Source organism: Apodemus sylvaticus, chromosome 21 (assembly GCF_947179515.1).
Source record: "Apodemus sylvaticus chromosome 21, mApoSyl1.1, whole genome shotgun sequence".
NCBI classification, from domain to species: domain Eukaryota; kingdom Metazoa; phylum Chordata; class Mammalia; order Rodentia; family Muridae; genus Apodemus; species Apodemus sylvaticus.
The window spans coordinates 36,047,686-36,065,006 of record NC_067492.1 but is presented as its reverse complement, the minus strand read 5'-3'; the positions used below and the strand labels follow the sequence as shown (position 1 = coordinate 36,065,006).

The 17,321-nt window shown below is 47.8% G+C and overlaps 1 protein-coding gene across 1 annotated transcript; it reads left to right on the top strand.

The window, feature by feature from the left end:
• Nucleotides 1–3,138: 3,138 nt before the first annotated feature.
• Herpud1 (homocysteine inducible ER protein with ubiquitin like domain 1) lies at nt 3,139–12,471 on the top strand. Its single transcript, XM_052166499.1, has 8 exons — nt 3,139–3,395; nt 6,042–6,119; nt 6,209–6,283; nt 7,561–7,691; nt 8,607–8,729; nt 9,040–9,390; nt 10,927–11,032; nt 11,693–12,471. Exons 1-8 carry the CDS (start codon nt 3,249–3,251, stop codon nt 11,855–11,857), a joined length of 1,176 nt encoding a protein of 391 aa, XP_052022459.1. The 5' UTR covers nt 3,139–3,248; the 3' UTR covers nt 11,858–12,471.
• Nucleotides 12,472–17,321: the final 4,850 nt, after the last annotated feature.

Below are 17,321 nucleotides of genomic sequence, written 5' to 3'. Positions count from 1 at the left end.
ACCTGAGTTGAGGGCTGGAGCGATGGCTCAGTGGGTAAGGTACTTGCCCCTCAAGCCCAAGGAACTGAGTTTGAATTCTCAGAGCTTGAATAAAGCCAGATGCTGTATCTAGTGTCAGTAATCCCAGTGTTCCCATGGAGAGAGGGGAAGTAGAGACAGAAGTATCCTAAGACGCTCACCTACCAGCTGGCAAATGCATCAGAAACAAAGAACCAAGAGACCCTGTCTTAAAGGAGGCGGAAGGTGAGGACCACCCTCCGAGGTTGTTCTCTGACATAAGTGCCGTGGCAATCACATATCCATGCTCATACACATGAATGAGTACAGAGACACACAGACATGCACATGCAAGCACACACACACACACACACACACACACACACACACACACACACACACGGAACCCTGAGAAGCTGAGGGCACCAGTTCAAGACCAGCCTGGGCTACATGGTGAGTCCCTGCATTCTAAAACAAAACAAAACAAAACAAAACCCTGAGGCCTCTGCATTCTCTTTTGTATTTCTATTATCACTGCCCCATGGGTGTTGCCCCTTGGAATTGTGGGGCCAGGAAGAGCAGGGTCACATAGCACTTATCTTTCTATTCTTGGTCATTTATTGAGCTAAAGTCAGTGTTTTTCAAAACACATTATAAGCAGAATCTGGCCTTCAGAGAGGGCTGTTTCACAGGGAGATAAAATTCAAGACAGAAACAAATTGGATGTGCTTTTCTTCTTGGAGTGAGGGAAGGTAAAGTCAACACAGCCCCCTCCCAGCCCCCAACACACATACTATTGAGGCTCAGACCAAGAACCTCATGCCTGTTAGACAAGCATCTTATCATCAGGTGACATCCCAAGCCCATCCTTTCCCTGTGTAGCACTTTGTACAAATGAACAAGCTATCCTAGGACACTGAGGCTTGTCCCTGAAGGCAAGGGGGAAGCTCTCTGTAGGCAGACTTCATTTACCCAATGAGGTCCATATTTCTCATGGCTGTCCCTCCCCCCCCAAGGTCTCTGCTTGTCTTCTCTGATCTTCCCTGACTTGTAGTCTCTAGTCAGCAAGTCTACCATATCATAATCAGCTATGTTTTCCCATCCAGAAGAGGTAGGAAAAGCTTCATAATTTGTGGGGCCCAGAGCAAAATGAAAATATTAGTCTTATGAGGGAGCCTTAGAGAGAAGGCAGGGCTGGAGAAATGGCTTAGAGGTTTTCTATTTTCAAACTCATGAGGACTAGAGCAGCTCCCTGCACTGACACAACAAGCTAAGCGTCCCTTGTAAATGTCTGTGATTCCAGCTCTGAGTGTTGGAGGGACGGGAGAATTGCTGGAGCTTGCGGATTCCAGCTGAGAAAAAAAGAGCCCCAGGTTCAGGGAGACACCCTGCCTCAAAGCAAATGGTGGAGGAGAACCTCAGACACTCTTTTCTGGTCTCTGCACCATCGTGCCTACATATAGACACACACACACACACACACACACACACACACACACACAAATAGAATAAATCTTCAAAAATAATTTTAAGAGAGAAATCACATGCCCTTGGGGCCAGTCTTTATGCAAAGGGACAGAGTCCTCCTTGATGCCTTCTAATTAGTTTCTGAAGATCTGCCTGTTTCTGCCTCCAGGTGCAGGCATTTATACTGTAACACCACACCTGGCCTCAGTGATGCTTAACAGAAAACCTGAGAAGGAGAAGCATCTGGGATTCTGTGGCATGTTCCCTGGTGGACCACTGGCAAATGCTCAGCTGTGGTGAGGTGCAGTGTGTCCACCCGAGAAGTGCTGAGGTATCAGGCCCAGAATGTGATGGCATTTAGAAATACAGTCTTTGCGAAAGATAATCGTTAAGATGAGGTCTTTAGCCACTACAATACAGATGACACTCTTATGAGGGGAGGAGGCAGGACTGGACAGAGATATGTACAAAGATGATGCAGATACATTCACACACATGTATGTGCATGCACACACATATACACCCGGAGATGTCATGTGCTCAGAAGGGTCGAGATTGGAACAATACTCCCCAAAGTTAAGAAGTGCCAAGGACAGTTTGCAAACCTGCAGAAGCTGGGAGAGTGGTACAGATTCTCCCCCAAAAGGAAGCAGCTCTGCCTTACACCCTGGTCTCAGACTTCCAGCTTCTACCACTTCGAAATAAATTTCTGTTGCTTGAGCCCCCCATCTTACGGTTGTGTGGCAAACTCACATAACCATCTTCTGAACAGGCCTTCCTATCACCCCTCTGACCTCTGTAAGCTCCTGACATGGCTGAAAACCCAGCTGTCCGGACAGGATTTGGGACAAAGATAGGTCAGGGCAATGCCAGTTTTGTTTTTCAAGCTCAGAGGAAAACACAGGAGCACTGACAACACTAGAGGCCTCTGGTCAGGTTTCAGGTATCTGAGACCACTGTTGTGTTTGTCTCAGCCCCAGTTTAAAAGCAGCAGATGTGGTTAGTCCATAAATGATGACCCTTTCCAGTGTCTCCTAGAGGGCTTGTCAATCAAGCGGCACTTAGTGCCATTCATAATAAGGGGCATGTCCCACACTTGATGCTTAAAGACCAGGGCTGCAGGCAAATTGGAAAGTGCCCGAATCCTCCATCCTCTCAGCTGAAAGCAACACAGACCTAGTTTCTCTTTGCTTCTAAGGCCTAAGTTCAGTCTGGCTAGTTCATAAGGCTTCCCTGGATGCCAGGCTGCGGAGCCACCCGGGAAAATGCAAGGGACAGACGTATGTCCAAGAGCTTGGGGTCAGAAAGGGCGGAGGGCCGCTTTGTGAGGGCACAATTTGCAGAGACTGCTGATCAGGGAGTCAGGTAGGCCGCCGGGCTCAGGCACCGCACGCACCCCGCGCTAGAGAGCCTGAACCGGACCAGCGCCCCAGAGGGCACCCTGACATGGCCGCCGAAGACCGGCTCCCGCGCCGCTGTCGGGACTCAGGATGACGCAACCACGGCGGGTTGCATCAGCCCGCACCCTCGCGTTTAGCCCGCCTCTCCGCCGCTTTTCTCCGGGCGCTGATTGGGCCACGTTGGGCACTGACCTCTGTCTCAGCCAATGGACGGCAGCCACAGAGAGCGCTATCTGCGGAGCCCTGGCACGGGGCGCCTATAAAAGGTACCCGAGACGGGGGCGCGTGTCCCAAAGACGCCAAGTGTCGTTGTGTGCCCTCAGACGGCTGCGTCGCCGTCCGTTCGGCATCCCTGAGCGCAGTCGAGCCGCCAGCGCCGCAGACATGGAGCCCGAGCCACAGCCGGAGCCGGTCACGCTGCTGGTGAAGAGCCCCAATCAGCGCCACCGCGACTTGGAGCTGAGTGGCGACCGCGGTTGGAGTGTGAGTCGCCTCAAGGCCCACCTGAGCCGAGTCTACCCCGAACGCCCGGTGAGTGGGACCCCGGGGTGCCACGCCTGCACGATTGCCTGAACTCACCTGTCACACACCACAGGGCTCGGGTCTCCTTCCTGCCCGACCATCTCCTGTGCCCCTCTGCTCGCCCCAGCGCCTGTCATCTCTTCTGGGCCTCCACCCCTCCGCGCCTCCCTCCCTCATCACTTCGCCTCTCCATATACCTAACTCTCAAGGCTGTCACACAGCTGCCCCACGTCCCTATACCCTCTCTTCATCCTCCCAGGTAGTGTACAGCCCTCGACAAGCCAGGGGAACAGTCATTTGACCTTAATGAGTCATTTTCCCCATCCGAGTCTCAGTGACCCTCCACAAACTACTAGGTGACTGGGTGGTCCCAGTTCGGCTTGCATCCGATCGGTAGAAATAAGGAAAGTAAATGTTGCCAAGCGAGACTTCTGGGTGCACCGAGGACAGACGAGTATATGTGCCAGCTTGAGCCATTGGCTACAGGGTGGGGTGTGTGCCCAGCCACCAACTTCTGAAGGTCCCACGCCCAGAGGCTAGACGTGGTTCTTCTGCAACCTTCCGTTGGCTGCCCCTCCCTGTCGCGCTGCCCTAGTCTCGGGGAGGAACCCCCTTAACTTTCTAGCGAAGGATGACTGAGAAAGGAAGCCAGCAGCTGGAGCAGCCCTGAGTCTGATTTGACGACAACTGTGGGTCAGTTAGGAGACTTTCTTGTTTCCTGGGGTTTCCAACCCTCCCCCTCCCCCTTTGGTTGACACATCTGTCAACAGCTCCCTAGCCCCGCCCACCCCTCCCGGTCCCTGCTACGTGACGGAGTCTGTGCTCTGGACCTTCCTGTATTTACTTTGTTCTCTGATGTTATGTAAGTGTCCACGAGTGCAGTTCTGGATCAAACAGGAGAGGGCAATCGGGTGGCTGCGGATGGGGACGTCGGACTGTGGCCTTAGAGCTCCAACCGGCAGTGGCGCGTGGGTTTCAGTTTGTTTTTGTTTCGAGTTGTCGGGAATCTAAACAAGACTTTTCCTTTTGGGATTGGCTAGGAACTTCATCGCTTTGGGTGTAAGCTTCCAATCCAGAGTCCTCTGGAAGTGGTAGGGGCAGTCTGCAGGATCTCCCTCCGTGGCTGTTTTCAAGAAACCAGGTGTCCTTGTTGGGAGGTGGCTGTTAGGTGCATCAATGATGCTTCTGTCTTGTCTGGTTGCATCATTTGTAAAAGCTGTTTTGAGGCCTGTTTTCCTCAGGCGAGGAACATTGGGCCCCTTGGATTTGAAGACCTAAGATGGTAAATACCGGTCTCCTGGGTATACAAATCAGTACCTTAAAAAAATACCGGGAATGGATGCAGTGGTACACTTCTGTAATATGTCACTGGAGAGGCCGAGGCAGGAGGAGCATGTGTTGCAGACTGGGATTATATATACCTATTGAGAGTCTCTCGGAAATTAAGAAAGAAAGCACGCTCATTTTTTTTTCCTGTAGTAGTACTTATGATCAGGTGATGAAAACAGTTTATACTAGTTATTTGCTTAACATTTTATTTTCCATTTGCCCTTCCAGGTGAGGACAGAGTGTCAATTTGGTTTTTACAATTTGCTCGTGCTTGGCTCCACATTTAGAATAGCATTTTGCAAAGTGGTGCGCACGGCATTTATCAGTCAAGCAGTTGAAACAACACTAAACACAACATCCAATACGCTTTTTTTTTGTTTTAGTAATAGTGTCAAAAAGTCCTTATGGATGTGGCTAAGATGAAGGTTTTGTGTGTTTTGAGGCAAGGCTTCCTAACACAGGCTAGCTTGAGCCTGTCATATTCATATGTATATGTATAGTGTCATATTGTGGGCATGTGCAACTATGCCTAGGTGGGTATAGTCATTCAGTTATTCCTGGTCTTTTGTGGGGCAGCATTTTGAGATAGGGTCTCTCTAGCCAGATTTGCCTGCAGGTCATTCACATCGCAGACTGGCCTCGAGCTTCTGCCTGAGCTTCCTTCCTGCTGAGAGGCTAGATATGAGCTCAGTTTGTTTTATTGGTTTTTTTTAAATTTAATTTAATTTAATTTTAGGCTGTTTGGAAGGAACATCTTAATTCCAAGTTTTGCTTAATGGGTTATTCTGGAGTGCAGGCTTCTGATCTGCAGGGAGGTATCTATTATTTGAGTCCATTGCTTTTAAGTACATATTTTTAAAAATATGGTTTAAGAGAAATGTAATAATTGATTTTAGGGATGAGAATTATATAAGTGTATATGGACTCTGTGTCTTTACAGTCACTGCTATAGAGGAGAATATGGGTTGCAATCTTGAGTCTAGCAGCAGGTAACCTCGGGTGGCATAGATGAAGACTGACCAAAAGTAAATTGAGTTTTCTCTGGCTTTAGAGTTTGTTGCTGCTGAAGCCCTAGATACAATTTGTGTTTTTAGTAACAGAAAGCAGTTTCCCTCTGAGTAGGAAGTAAGGTGTGTGTCCATAGTTCTTATGAACTCACTTGCCTCCCAAATTTATTTGCATATCTGAGATTAAAGTCAAGCACTGGCTAAATAAAAGTTTTCCATATGAGAATTTTTTAAAAGTGAAAAAGGTTTTCCTGTGGTGCCGGGGAAACCCTCGCTGGGATCTGTGCTGACACCTGCTTTTCTTTCCGTTTCTGATCAGCGCCCTGAGGACCAGAGGTTAATTTATTCTGGGAGGCTGCTGGAGGATCACCAGTGTCTCCAAGATTTGCTTCCAAAGGTATCTGTAGCCCTTGGCTCCTGCTTTGGGGTGTTGTCACGCACTTGCACTTTGAAGGCAGGTCCTGAGGTGTCTCTTATTACATTCAGCAGGAAAAGCGACATGTTTTGCACCTCGTGTGCAATGTGAAGAATCCCTCAAAAACGCCAGAGACCAGCACAAAGGTATGGCGTCTTTTCACCATAATAGCTCCTGTGTCTCTGATTCTCAAGGGAGGGAGAAAGGAAGCTGAGTAAAACTTGAGAGAGACTTTATAGTGTTTCCCCCAAGGCATGCCAGAACTTAGAGGCCATGTTCTCAGTACAGTGAGGGCTGTGTGCAGTGGTAAGCAGACTGCTATTTGTGTGCCGTGTGCAAAAACAAAGTCACACATCTTTCTGACCTGAGGTCACTGTGTGCCCAGGACACAGCACCAGAATGACACGTGAATGTGGTGTTTACAGAAATGAACACATTTCTCTAAGGAACTTTATTTTCAATTCAGGGTCTATGTAGCCATGACTGTCCTGGAACTCAATTAGATCAGGCTGGCCTCAAACTTCCAAAGATTGTCCTGCCTCTTCCTCCAGAATGCTGAGGTTAAAGGCACAAGTCACAACAACCTGGCTAGGAACATTTATTTTATAAGGAGTAGAGAAGTAAACATATTTTCTGTAGAAGTTTCTGTCAGGATTGCTTGGGTAGGAAAAGACCACAGTCTTTATTACTTAGTCTCTAAAAACTTTGATTTGACAATAAAACACATTTGCTTTTCTTCTGGACAGTATTTGCTTATGTGTGCACTGTTCACATTCTAGTGTGGTATTTGACTTAAATTTGTATTTCACTTGTATTTCCTGCAACTTCTGAGTATCACATGGAAAATTCTCTTTCCTTTACATTGCTGCCTAGTTATATGTGCACATCTTGTCTGTCACATTTGATTTCTAGGCCTACTGGGTTTAACACCATACATTTTAGCATCAGTGGGGAGCTTTCTCAGTAATGATAGCTGCATTTGGAAGATTTTCCTGAGACTACAGTAGTTATTCTTAGAATCCATGTAAAGCAAAACATGTAAAGAAAAAAGAATTATCTTTTTTTATTTTTAGTGTGCACACATGTGCATGTGCATGTGCGTGTGCGTGTGTGTGTGTGTGTGTGTGTGTGTGTGTGTGTGTATGTTGGTGTCTGTATAGAGAGTTTTTGCTGGGACTTGAATCCAGGGCCTCAAGTAGGCAAGGCAAGAACTCTACCACTAGCCCTAGTATCTGTATGTTCAAAATTGTTGCAATGAACAAATTCAGATTTTTTTCTAAACACTTCACTTAATTTTGTCAGGTTGAGGGGTGGGAATAGGGATAGGGATATAAGCCACTGGTAGCAAAATAATTTTTTTTTAGCTCGATTGCAAACAGTTGCATCAGGCTCTTTGTTCTGACATTTGTGTTAAACAATTTAGGGTGCTGAATCCACAGAGCAGCCGGACCCCACTAATCAGACACAGCACCCTGGGGATTCCTCAAGTGATGGTTTACGGCAAAGGGAAGTTCTTCGGAACCTTTCTCCGTCCGGTTGGGAGAACATCTCTAGGTGAGTGTCCAAGAAGAACACGGTTGTACTTCATTTGTGTCAAATGAAAAATAAGGTGTGTTTAAGCTGGGCACTGTGGCGTATGCTTTTAATCCCAGGACTCAGGAGGCAGAGGCAGGCAGATCGCTGAGTTCAAGGTCAGCCTGGTCTACAGATTGAGTTCCAGGACAGCCAGGTCTTACATAGAGAAACCCCGATTTGGGGGAGCAGGGCAGGAAAGTACACAGCCCCTTAGCTTCTCCTATGCTTGCACCCAGCCAGGAAAGGCTGTTGCATGCCTGAAGAAGCGAGGCTGGCACAGCACAAATGTGTCTGAAAGTGCAGGCCTGTTCCTTCGTCTTGTGAGCTTGTGCAAGTCCCCTCGTTTGCTGAGCTTTACTTGAGCTTTCTCTGTCAGTTGGGGGTGGAATCTCTCTACAAGGCTGTTGGGTATCTGTCAACCTGTGTGGGATACCAGAAGAGCAGTAAGCACAGGGAGGGGCTGTCACGGCACTTAGAACTGCCACGGTGTAGATTCTTACCTGGGGTCAGGGAGGACAGACGGCAGATTCCTTTCAGGAAGGACTTGGCGATGTGGCTTGGGCACTGCCTTCTAAAGCATGATCAGTGGGTTTAATCCCGAGTGAGGCTTGAGAGGGAAAGCGTTAGCATGTTTGCACGGCTGTGCCGAAAGCATGCAGCATCTCCCTGTCAACACAATGAGAGCCCAGGGCAGGACGGGGCTCCTGTTTCCCATCAGATCTGATGAGCCCCAGTGCTGCTGTCCTCGACGAACAGGGTGCATCATAGACTTGACTATTGTGACGTCTGTCCTAGCTCTTTGACTATTATTGTGGATTATAGCTTACTATTACTATTAAGTTTGTCGTTCCCCAACCAACTCGAAATGTTCCTTTGTTTGACTCTTGTGTACAGGCCTGAAGCTGTTCAGCAGACATTCCAAGGCCTCGGGCCTGGCTTCTCTGGCTACACAACCTATGGGTGGCTGCAGCTCTCCTGGTTCCAGCAGATCTACGCAAGGCAGTACTACATGCAATAGTGAGTCCTACTGTGGGTGTGTCTGCTGGGAATGGAGAGAAATCCGTGACTGCTGTAAAATGCCAAAGGGAGAGGGGGGTGTCTTCCTGACTCCTAGAATCCTGTTCTTCGTGGTTCTGGACATAGTAGGGTGGAAATGAGAGCAGCTTCAAGGCTTGTGTATTGATGTAGAATTAGTTCCAGATAAGCTTTGCCGTATAGCTCTTCTTAGAAGACATTTTATAGATGTGACGTTTAGTACTAACCCACCGAGAGAGCCGTTTCTATGACACCCTGCCTTCAGCTGCATCTGCTTCTGTTTTTATTTTAGCTTAGCTGCCACTGCTGCATCAGGAGCTTTTGTCCCGACACCAAGCGCACAAGAAATACCTGTGGTCTCCACCCCAGCTCCAGCCCCTATACACAACCAGTTTCCGGCAGAAAACCAGCCGGCCAATCAGAATGCAGCTGCTCAAGCGGTTGTTAATCCCGGAGCCAATCAGAACTTGCGGATGAATGCACAAGGGGGCCCTCTGGTGGAAGAAGATGATGAGATCAACCGAGACTGGTTGGATTGGACCTATTCAGCAGCGACGTTTTCCGTTTTCCTCAGCATCCTTTACTTCTATTCCTCGCTGAGCAGATTCCTCATGGTCATGGGCGCCACCGTAGTCATGTACCTGTAAGCACATGGCTTCTCTTTTTACCGTCTCTGAAAATGACACTATATTGTCACTTGAGTAACATAAATTTTCTTTCAGTCTGTGGCCCTTAAAGGAGGTGTGCTTAAATTTTGTCCTTCTGACACTTCCGGTTCAGGGAGCCCCAACACAGAATGCAGAAATCCTGTGTTAGCGGAAGAAGAGTATTTTCATCGCTTGGTCAGTGAATAAGTGACCTGTCAGGCTCGTGGGCTCCTGAAGTACAGTGCAGGGCTGTTCTGAAGCATAAGAGGCTGTATTTGTTTCCAGAAGGATAGGGTGCCTTTTATCAGGCTGTAGCTGCCTTGCAGGACAAGGTTCAGACTGTCATCACAGTCTTTACACACTTTGTGTTTGCTCCAGCTGCCACCTGGAGATAGCTCTGCACCCTCCCCCAGGGGACATTTGGCGGTGTGTGAAGGATAGCCCAGCTAGAGGGCTGGTTGTGGTTACGTAGGTGATAGGAAGGGACAGCCTCCGAGTCTCCAGCAGTGTGCAGGAGAGCTCATCTGGAGGATGCGGCCCCAGAAGGCTTGGCCTGCAGGGATAGGTCTCTGGTTAGAATGGAAGGAGGAAATGTTCCTCTACAGTAAAATTGGGTTTCATTTTAGTTTTTTAAGATGTAAGAGGTGCCAGGCAGTGGTGGCGCACGACTTTAATCCCAGCACTTGGGAGGCAAAGGCAGGTGGATTTCTGAGTTTGAGGCTAGCCTGGCCTACAGTGTGAGTTCTAGGACAACCAGGGCTACACAGAGAAACCCTGTCTTGAAAAACCAAAACACTTAATATTTTGTCTTGAAAGTTGACTTTTGTTAGCTTTTTCCAGTTAAATTCTTTTATCAAACATTTCTATGTCTTGAATCAAATACTTCTGTGACCAAATTGAGGTTGATATATATATATATATAGATATATAGATATAGATATATAGATATATAGATATAAATATATAGATATATCTATATATATATATATACACACACACACACACACATATGATTATAGCAGCTTTATATATGATTATATTTCCCATTTCTGTTGTATTTGGTTTGCTTTGATTCTGTCGTGCTGGAGTAGAGTCCTAGGCCACCTCTGTTCAGGCAAGCGAGCATTTCCCACTCAGTTGTAGCTTCAGCTTGCTGAGTTGGCCAGCAGCATTGACCTCACTCCGTAGCCAGGGCAGGCTTCGAACTTGGATCCTTTCCTTAGCCTCCCAGGGGCTGGGATTACGGGATTCCCAGGCCCATGCCACTGTACCCTCGCTCCACTGACGTTTTTCAAGTGCCAGATTTAGTTTACATCAACAAGCATTTATTAGCACTCGCTGCATCCAGATGTTATTTATTGCCAGTGAATAAAATACATGCCCCCACTTTTAAGGACCAGAAGCCTGAGGGAATCTAAGGGACTGGCAGACTGGTGTACAGGTGGTATTGTGTAAGCTTTGGGGCTTTAAGATTCTTGTCTGAGGCCCACAGTGACTCAGCGGAGATGTGCCTGTTTGTGCTTTCTTCAAAGGCACCACGTTGGGTGGTTTCCATTCAGACAGAGGCCAGTTCAGAACTTCCCGGATGATGGTCCTCCTCGAGAAGCTGCCAACCAGGACCCCAACAATAACCTCCAGGTACAGGCCTCACTGCCCTGCCCAGCCTTCAGACTTGTAAACTAGTGGTTTGCCGTTTTTTTAAGGCTAAGCATTTTATGGATTTTTACAAAATTATTCTTATGGCAGCTCTATTTAGGACTTTGAATATTCTATATAGGCATATGGTAATTGGGACTTCGCATATGTAAAGATGGGAGGGTGACCCACATTTTGAGAATAAGAGATATGTAACAGTGTACTTAACTATGGAAGCTGCTGGTGGATAGATATTCTAATTGACTGGGTACACAAACACATCCTCAGAATAGAGTTTCTTCATAAGGCAGATTAATGCATAATCCTGAAGGATATACTTTAGAACAGAAATTGCCTCTGTAGTCTGCTTTTAGAACACTGAGTTGCCAGGTTGGTTTCTTAGCTCAGGGCACCACCCAAATTAGAGGACTGGCTAGCGTGCCGCAGAGTTAATTCCTATTTGATAGTAACCCAAGGTCACTTCCTCTGGCACTGGCTAAGACAAGTGTTCTGAGCTACGGCAGATGTGCCGTAGAATTGGAGACCTGCAGCCAAGGACTCGTCCCTGGGGACCATCAGCTGCCAGGCTTCACGCTGACCTGACTTCAGGATGGCTGTTCCTCTAGGCCCTAATTCTTCTTCTCACTGTGTCTTTGCCTATAGGGAGGTATGGACCCTGAAATGGAAGACCCCACCCGCCTCCCCCCAGACCGTGAAGTGCTGGACCCTGAGCACACCAGCCCCTCGTTTATGAGCACAGCGTGGCTGGTCTTCAAGACTTTCTTTGCCTCTCTTCTTCCAGAAGGCCCACCAGCCCTAGCAAACTGATGGCCCTTGTGCTCTGTCGCTGGAGGCTTTGACAGCTTGGACTGGATCGTCTGGCTCCAGCTCCTTTTCCTCCCCCCTGGCGTGGGCTCGACAGAGTCATTGAAAACCCACAGGATGACGATGTGCTTCTGTGCCAAGCGAAAGCACAAACTAAGACATGAAGCCGTGGTACAAACCGAACAGGGCCCCTCATGTCGTTATTCTGAAGAGCTTTAATGTATACTGTATGTAGTTTCATAGGCACTGTAAGCAGAAGGCCCAGGGTCGCATGTTCTGCCTGAGCACCTCCCCAGATGTGTGTGCATGTGTGCTCTACATGGAAGTCATAGACGTGTGTGCATGTGTGCTCTACATGGAAGTCATAGATGCAGAAACGGTTCTGCTGGTTCGATTTGATTCCTGTTGGAATGTTCAAATTACACTAAGTGTACTACTTTATATAATCAGTGAATTGCTAGACATGTTAGCAGGACTTTTCTAGGAGAGACTTATGTATAATTGCTTTTTAAAATGCAGTGCTTTACTTTAAACCGAGGGCGGTGACTTGGCAGAGGTAAAACCTTTGCCGGGTTTTCTGTTCAATAAAGTTTTGCTATGAATGACTGTGGCAGAGACTCCCATCGTCCTGGCAAGTTTGCTGTGTCTTTTGTCACTGGAGAATCAACAGTTCAGCTGCTGGTTCTTAAGTAACTCAAATACTTCTTTCCTAAAGGGTTGTTTGTGCCAGCAAGGGGTGAGGCCGCAGGAGCTCTCGGTAACTAGGGCTGTGCCTGTGTGGTGGCCCCATTTCCTACCTAAATGTCACCAGCTTGTGTAGGGACCCACCAAACTAGATACCCCAAACTCAAGGTACTGAATTATTTCTTCTGAGAAACTTCAGTTTCAGCTGAAAAAGGAAAGGATGAGCCTAGAGGTTTTTAGTCACCAACCCAGGTTCCTCATGAGTGACTGTAAGCTGCATCTGCCCTGAAAAGAGTCCTTAAGCCTGGGTGGCTATCGGCAGAGACTGCCAGAAACCAAGCCCAGAGTCTCATCTTGGAAGTGAGTTACAGTGCAGTGTTCTCTGGATGCGAGAGGCTCTGGTGGCAGGCCTACAAAGCGGGTTAACCTGGGGTTCTTTGGTGTGCACCCACTAAACAGATTCTGATTGAGTGCTCTGGCACAAGGGGTTAGGAAAAGCTCTAACTGGTGAACATGGACCCAAAGGTGGTCTCTAGCAGAGGAAACAGAAGTGCCAGGGCTGCTTTACAGAGTGTTACAGAGATGGTCCCTAATGCTTATGGAGTCTGCAGTGTTAGAGGGGACTTTTCAAGTATCAACTCCTCATCAAAATGGTGTCTATGATAAGGTCCCATGCCCATGATCCTCACCCTTGATAAACTCCCTCTTTCTCACTCTGCCCCTGAGTTCTCGTGCAAATTCCCTCTGATTGGCTGGCTGACGAAAAAGAGCCCACAGACCCGCTTCAATGGTAGTTCTGCATGATATGTAGGCAGCACCTGGAAAAGGACAGCTACTAGCACTCTGTCCTGTCTCTGTCTCTGTCTCTCTCTGTGGAGCATCCCAGAGACATGACAAGTGGTATAGGGAACTTTCTTGTGGCCAGAACTTTAGATAATGGCATATGTTTGGGGGAAGAGAAATAACCAGAACCTAAGTGTATACTGATTAGACCTTGTTCATAATTATACTGTGGTGTATACTAATTATATTGTGGTATATACCAATTGTGGATACTCTGCTTATGGGCTGAAGCTGGTGGTTCATGAGCAAAGAGTCTGAAGAAACATTGAGAAGCTGGTGACAGGAGCCCTAGAAAGAGACATGTAGGTGGACCTCTGAACAGAGAGATATCATGGTATCTTCAGAGAGATATCAAGGTATCCATGCCCTATGTGAATTCCCACTAAGGAGTGGGCTCCATAGAAAGGCTTTTAGAAAGTTCACAGGGGGACCTATTTGTGGATACCAGGCAGGCTCACTCCAGCCAGGGATGGAGGTCTTGCCTAGATTCAACAACACGAACTCTTCTACTAATGGTGAACCTGCTCTCAGCCACTACTGAGCGCTCAGTCTGCCAGTCACAAGGATGGTTAGTTATCAAGTCCTTTGTGTGTGGAGAGCTGTCTTCTCTGTGCAGTGTTTCGTACCATTGCTATACTGTCTTCATGGTATTCTGTGCAGAACCACTTCTGACAAGGACCTCCTCCTCCTCAGTACATGCAGGGGGACACTCAGTGGGATTTGCTGCCTTATTTTCTTCCCCATTACACTGGACCAAATAGTGTTCACTAAAACATATCCACACGGAGCCTGTGAAGTGACCTGATTGGGAAATGGAGTCTAAACAGAGATAATCTAGTTAAGAGAAGTCATTTACTGGACAGCCTTCTAAGAACAGGAAATTCTGAACACGGAGGGAGGACAGTCTTATGAAGACAGGCGACGACTGGACTTCTACTGTATAATAATGCAAGTATGGCCAGCACCATCAGAAGCCAGAAGGTGTAAGAAGTGATCTTCCATGGAGATGTCAAGCCCAACCTGACCCTGCTGATGCTGTGTCACACTCATCCCCTAAACTGGGAGGACACAGGCCTGTGTCGCATTGCAATGGCCTCATGATGATTTGTTACGGAAGCCTGTATTCTGAAGCAGCTGTGGAATGGCCTTCTGTGGACTCAGTTACAGCACCACCTCGTGGCAGTGCCTTGCAAAGTGGAGACAATGTCCACGGAGGGCTTGGTTGTAAGAACCGGCCAGGAATGAGAATGACTCTGCCCTAGTGAAACCTTGGCGCCTTGGCCCAGCAGCTAGAGGGCATAGGTCATGTGGAGTATATAAGATTCCCAGGGCTTTGTAAGATCCTCAACCCCCAAATCAGGTGGCCTGACGACATTCTTGAGTTCTAGAGGCTTGGAGTCTGAAGGTGTTGGCAGGAGCTCCAAACTGGGGGTTCTGATGGAAGATCTGTTTCCAACCTTTCACTTTTAGAGTCCCAGCAAGTGGATGCCCTCTGGCTAAGTAGCCACCCCCTTCTCGCTGCACTGTCACTTGGCCCAATCCCCTCTTTCTGTGCCTCTGCTTCTTCATGTTGTCTTATAAGCCATCGGATTTAAAACTGAAAATGCCGTTTCCATAAACACACATTCTGAGGTTCTGGATGGATGTAGATTGGTGGGTGATAGGTTCTGAGTCTGTTCCTCCCTAATTTTTGTGTTGAAAAACTCTAAATTCATCTATTGATGATCTTTGGGGTGACACCTCTGGGAAGTAGGGTTAGCTGAAGTCACGAGAGTGAGGCCTTCTTGATGGGATTTGTGGCTTTCTGAAGTAGACCCCAGTTCATAGCTCCCCAGATCTGTCCATGTGAAGGTCCTCCTCCATATTATCATGTCACCAAATGCCTTCCTGACCAGGTGCTGGCACCTTGACATTGAGCCCCCTAGCTTGCTGAACTGTGAGCTACAAAACCCTCTATTTTATTCTGCACAAACTATCAGGCTGTAGTATTTAGTTATAGCAACAAAAACAGACCAATGGCGCAGGGAGGAATTCAATTTTTTTTTTGTTGTTGTTGTTTTGAGATGGGGTTTCCCTGGCTGTCCTGGAACTCACTCTGTAGACCAGGCTGGCCTTGAACTCAGAACTCCACCTTCCTCTGCCTCCCAAGTGCTAGGATCACAGGCGTGTGCCACCACTGCCTGGCAGCAATTCAATTAATTTAATCAACCTACAACAGTGAGTGATTAACCTGGGTGCCAAGCATGATACGGCCTGGCTGCTTTGTGCCCCCTGTGCCTCTGCAGTGATAAGAAGGAAGCTACTCTACTGACTGGAGTAATAGATCCTGGTGATTGAGAGGAGATTGGGCTACTTGGCAGAAGCAGAGGGGAAGATGAGATATGGAAGCCATGTCTCTATACTCTCTCCCTTCCAAAAGGGGCCATCACATCTCAATTCAGGCAGGACTTAGAAAGAACTGGATCCCCACAACAGGGAGTGAAGACCCCATGGACATGATGCTCCCTCAGCACAATGGAAAGTGGAGGACGAAGATGAAAGCCCCAGGTGCAGTCCTGTGACCAGCTAGCTTCGTGTGAGCAATGCCATTGTCAAGTGTACATTTTTTTTTTGATGTGAACAGCTGGTGGGAACTTGTAGGCAACACATCCACATCCCTCTGTTTCCCTCCCCCTCTTACTCTTTATCATCTAACAAGATACTAATTAATAGTTGTAATTTATGTCCCAGAATCTAAGCCCCGGGTTCTCAGGGAACGAAGCGGCCATTTCCATGGACTCTGCATATCCTTCTGCAGAGAAGGTCTGCGTGTTTATAGTGCACAAGGAATAACTGTCATTTATCTGGAGGTTAAGGATGGTCTAAGGAGATGTGTATGGGTGTCAAGTTGACAAAAGAGAACTGCACTGGTCCAACTCAGCCTGGCTGAGTCCAGGTTTCCAAAAACATAAACAGTGCAGTCTGACTTGTAGACATAGAATGCTTGCTGCCAGGTACTTTTAAATCAAGGGTGGTCCTCCCTAACCTGGGAAGGCCCACTTAATTAGCTCGAGGCCTTGAGGTCTCCTCAGAGAGGAGAAATTAGCCTGCAACCTTAGCATCTGCCTGAGGTCCCTCCATGGCAGGCTTGCCTAGTCACAAGCACAAAAGCCCAAGAACAATATATACACATCCCAGCCACTTCTGCTTCCCTGGCAGTAGCTGGACTACTGAAGTCTCAACTCCTTGTCCTTGTGTGTCACGTTGGCCAACACGGGATGTCTCACAGGCTGGGACACTTGTGGCACCAGGGGCTCTTCTCCTACTTGTAACTAAGAACAAAGTGTGTGTGGTGTCTCCAGCAAAGGCTGAGATTTCCCTGTCTAGGCTGGAGTCTATAGGAAGAGACAGGCCTCGACCCACAAGATTTAAATGGATCAGAAGATTTAAATGGCAAAGCGCAACCATCCGATTGGGCAGATGTCTCTACCTTGGCTAGAGAGGAGGCATGTCAACCAGCCTGTGACAAAATACCCCAGAAATTCAATTTATCAGCAGGAAGTACATTGGGGGGGGTGTTCGGACTGCATCTGCTTGGCTCCATTGTCTCCATATCTATGGTGAGATGGAACACAGTGGCACAGTGTATGTAGGGCAGAAATGCCCACTTCGTGGCGTCCAGGAAGCAGGAAGGGAGATGGGGAAAGAAGAGAGTGGGAAAAGAGGTGGTACTAGGAGGAAATGGGGGGAGGGAGGAAGGAAGAGAGGAAGGGAGGGAGAAGAAAAGGAAGAGAGAAGACTAAGAAAGAAACCAGAGATAAAATATATCCAAATGTCAAAGGGCCCACTGCTCTGGGATCAGCTTACTCCAAGTAGCCCAGCTCCTAAAGTTCACATCACCTTCCAGTAGCCTAGCAAGCTAGGAATCCATCATGGATTAGTCCACCAGTAAGGTCAGTGC

Coding starts and splice junctions, on each gene's coding strand:
- Herpud1 (XM_052166499.1), top strand. CDS start 3,249: ATGGAGCCCGAGCCACAGCCGGAGCCGGTCACGCTGCTGGTGAAGAGC. Junction 3,396..6,041: donor GAGTCTACCCCGAACGCCCG/GTGAGTGGGACC, acceptor GTTTCTGATCAG/CGCCCTGAGGACCAGAGGTT. Junction 6,284..7,560: donor CGCCAGAGACCAGCACAAAG/GTATGGCGTCTT, acceptor TAAACAATTTAG/GGTGCTGAATCCACAGAGCA.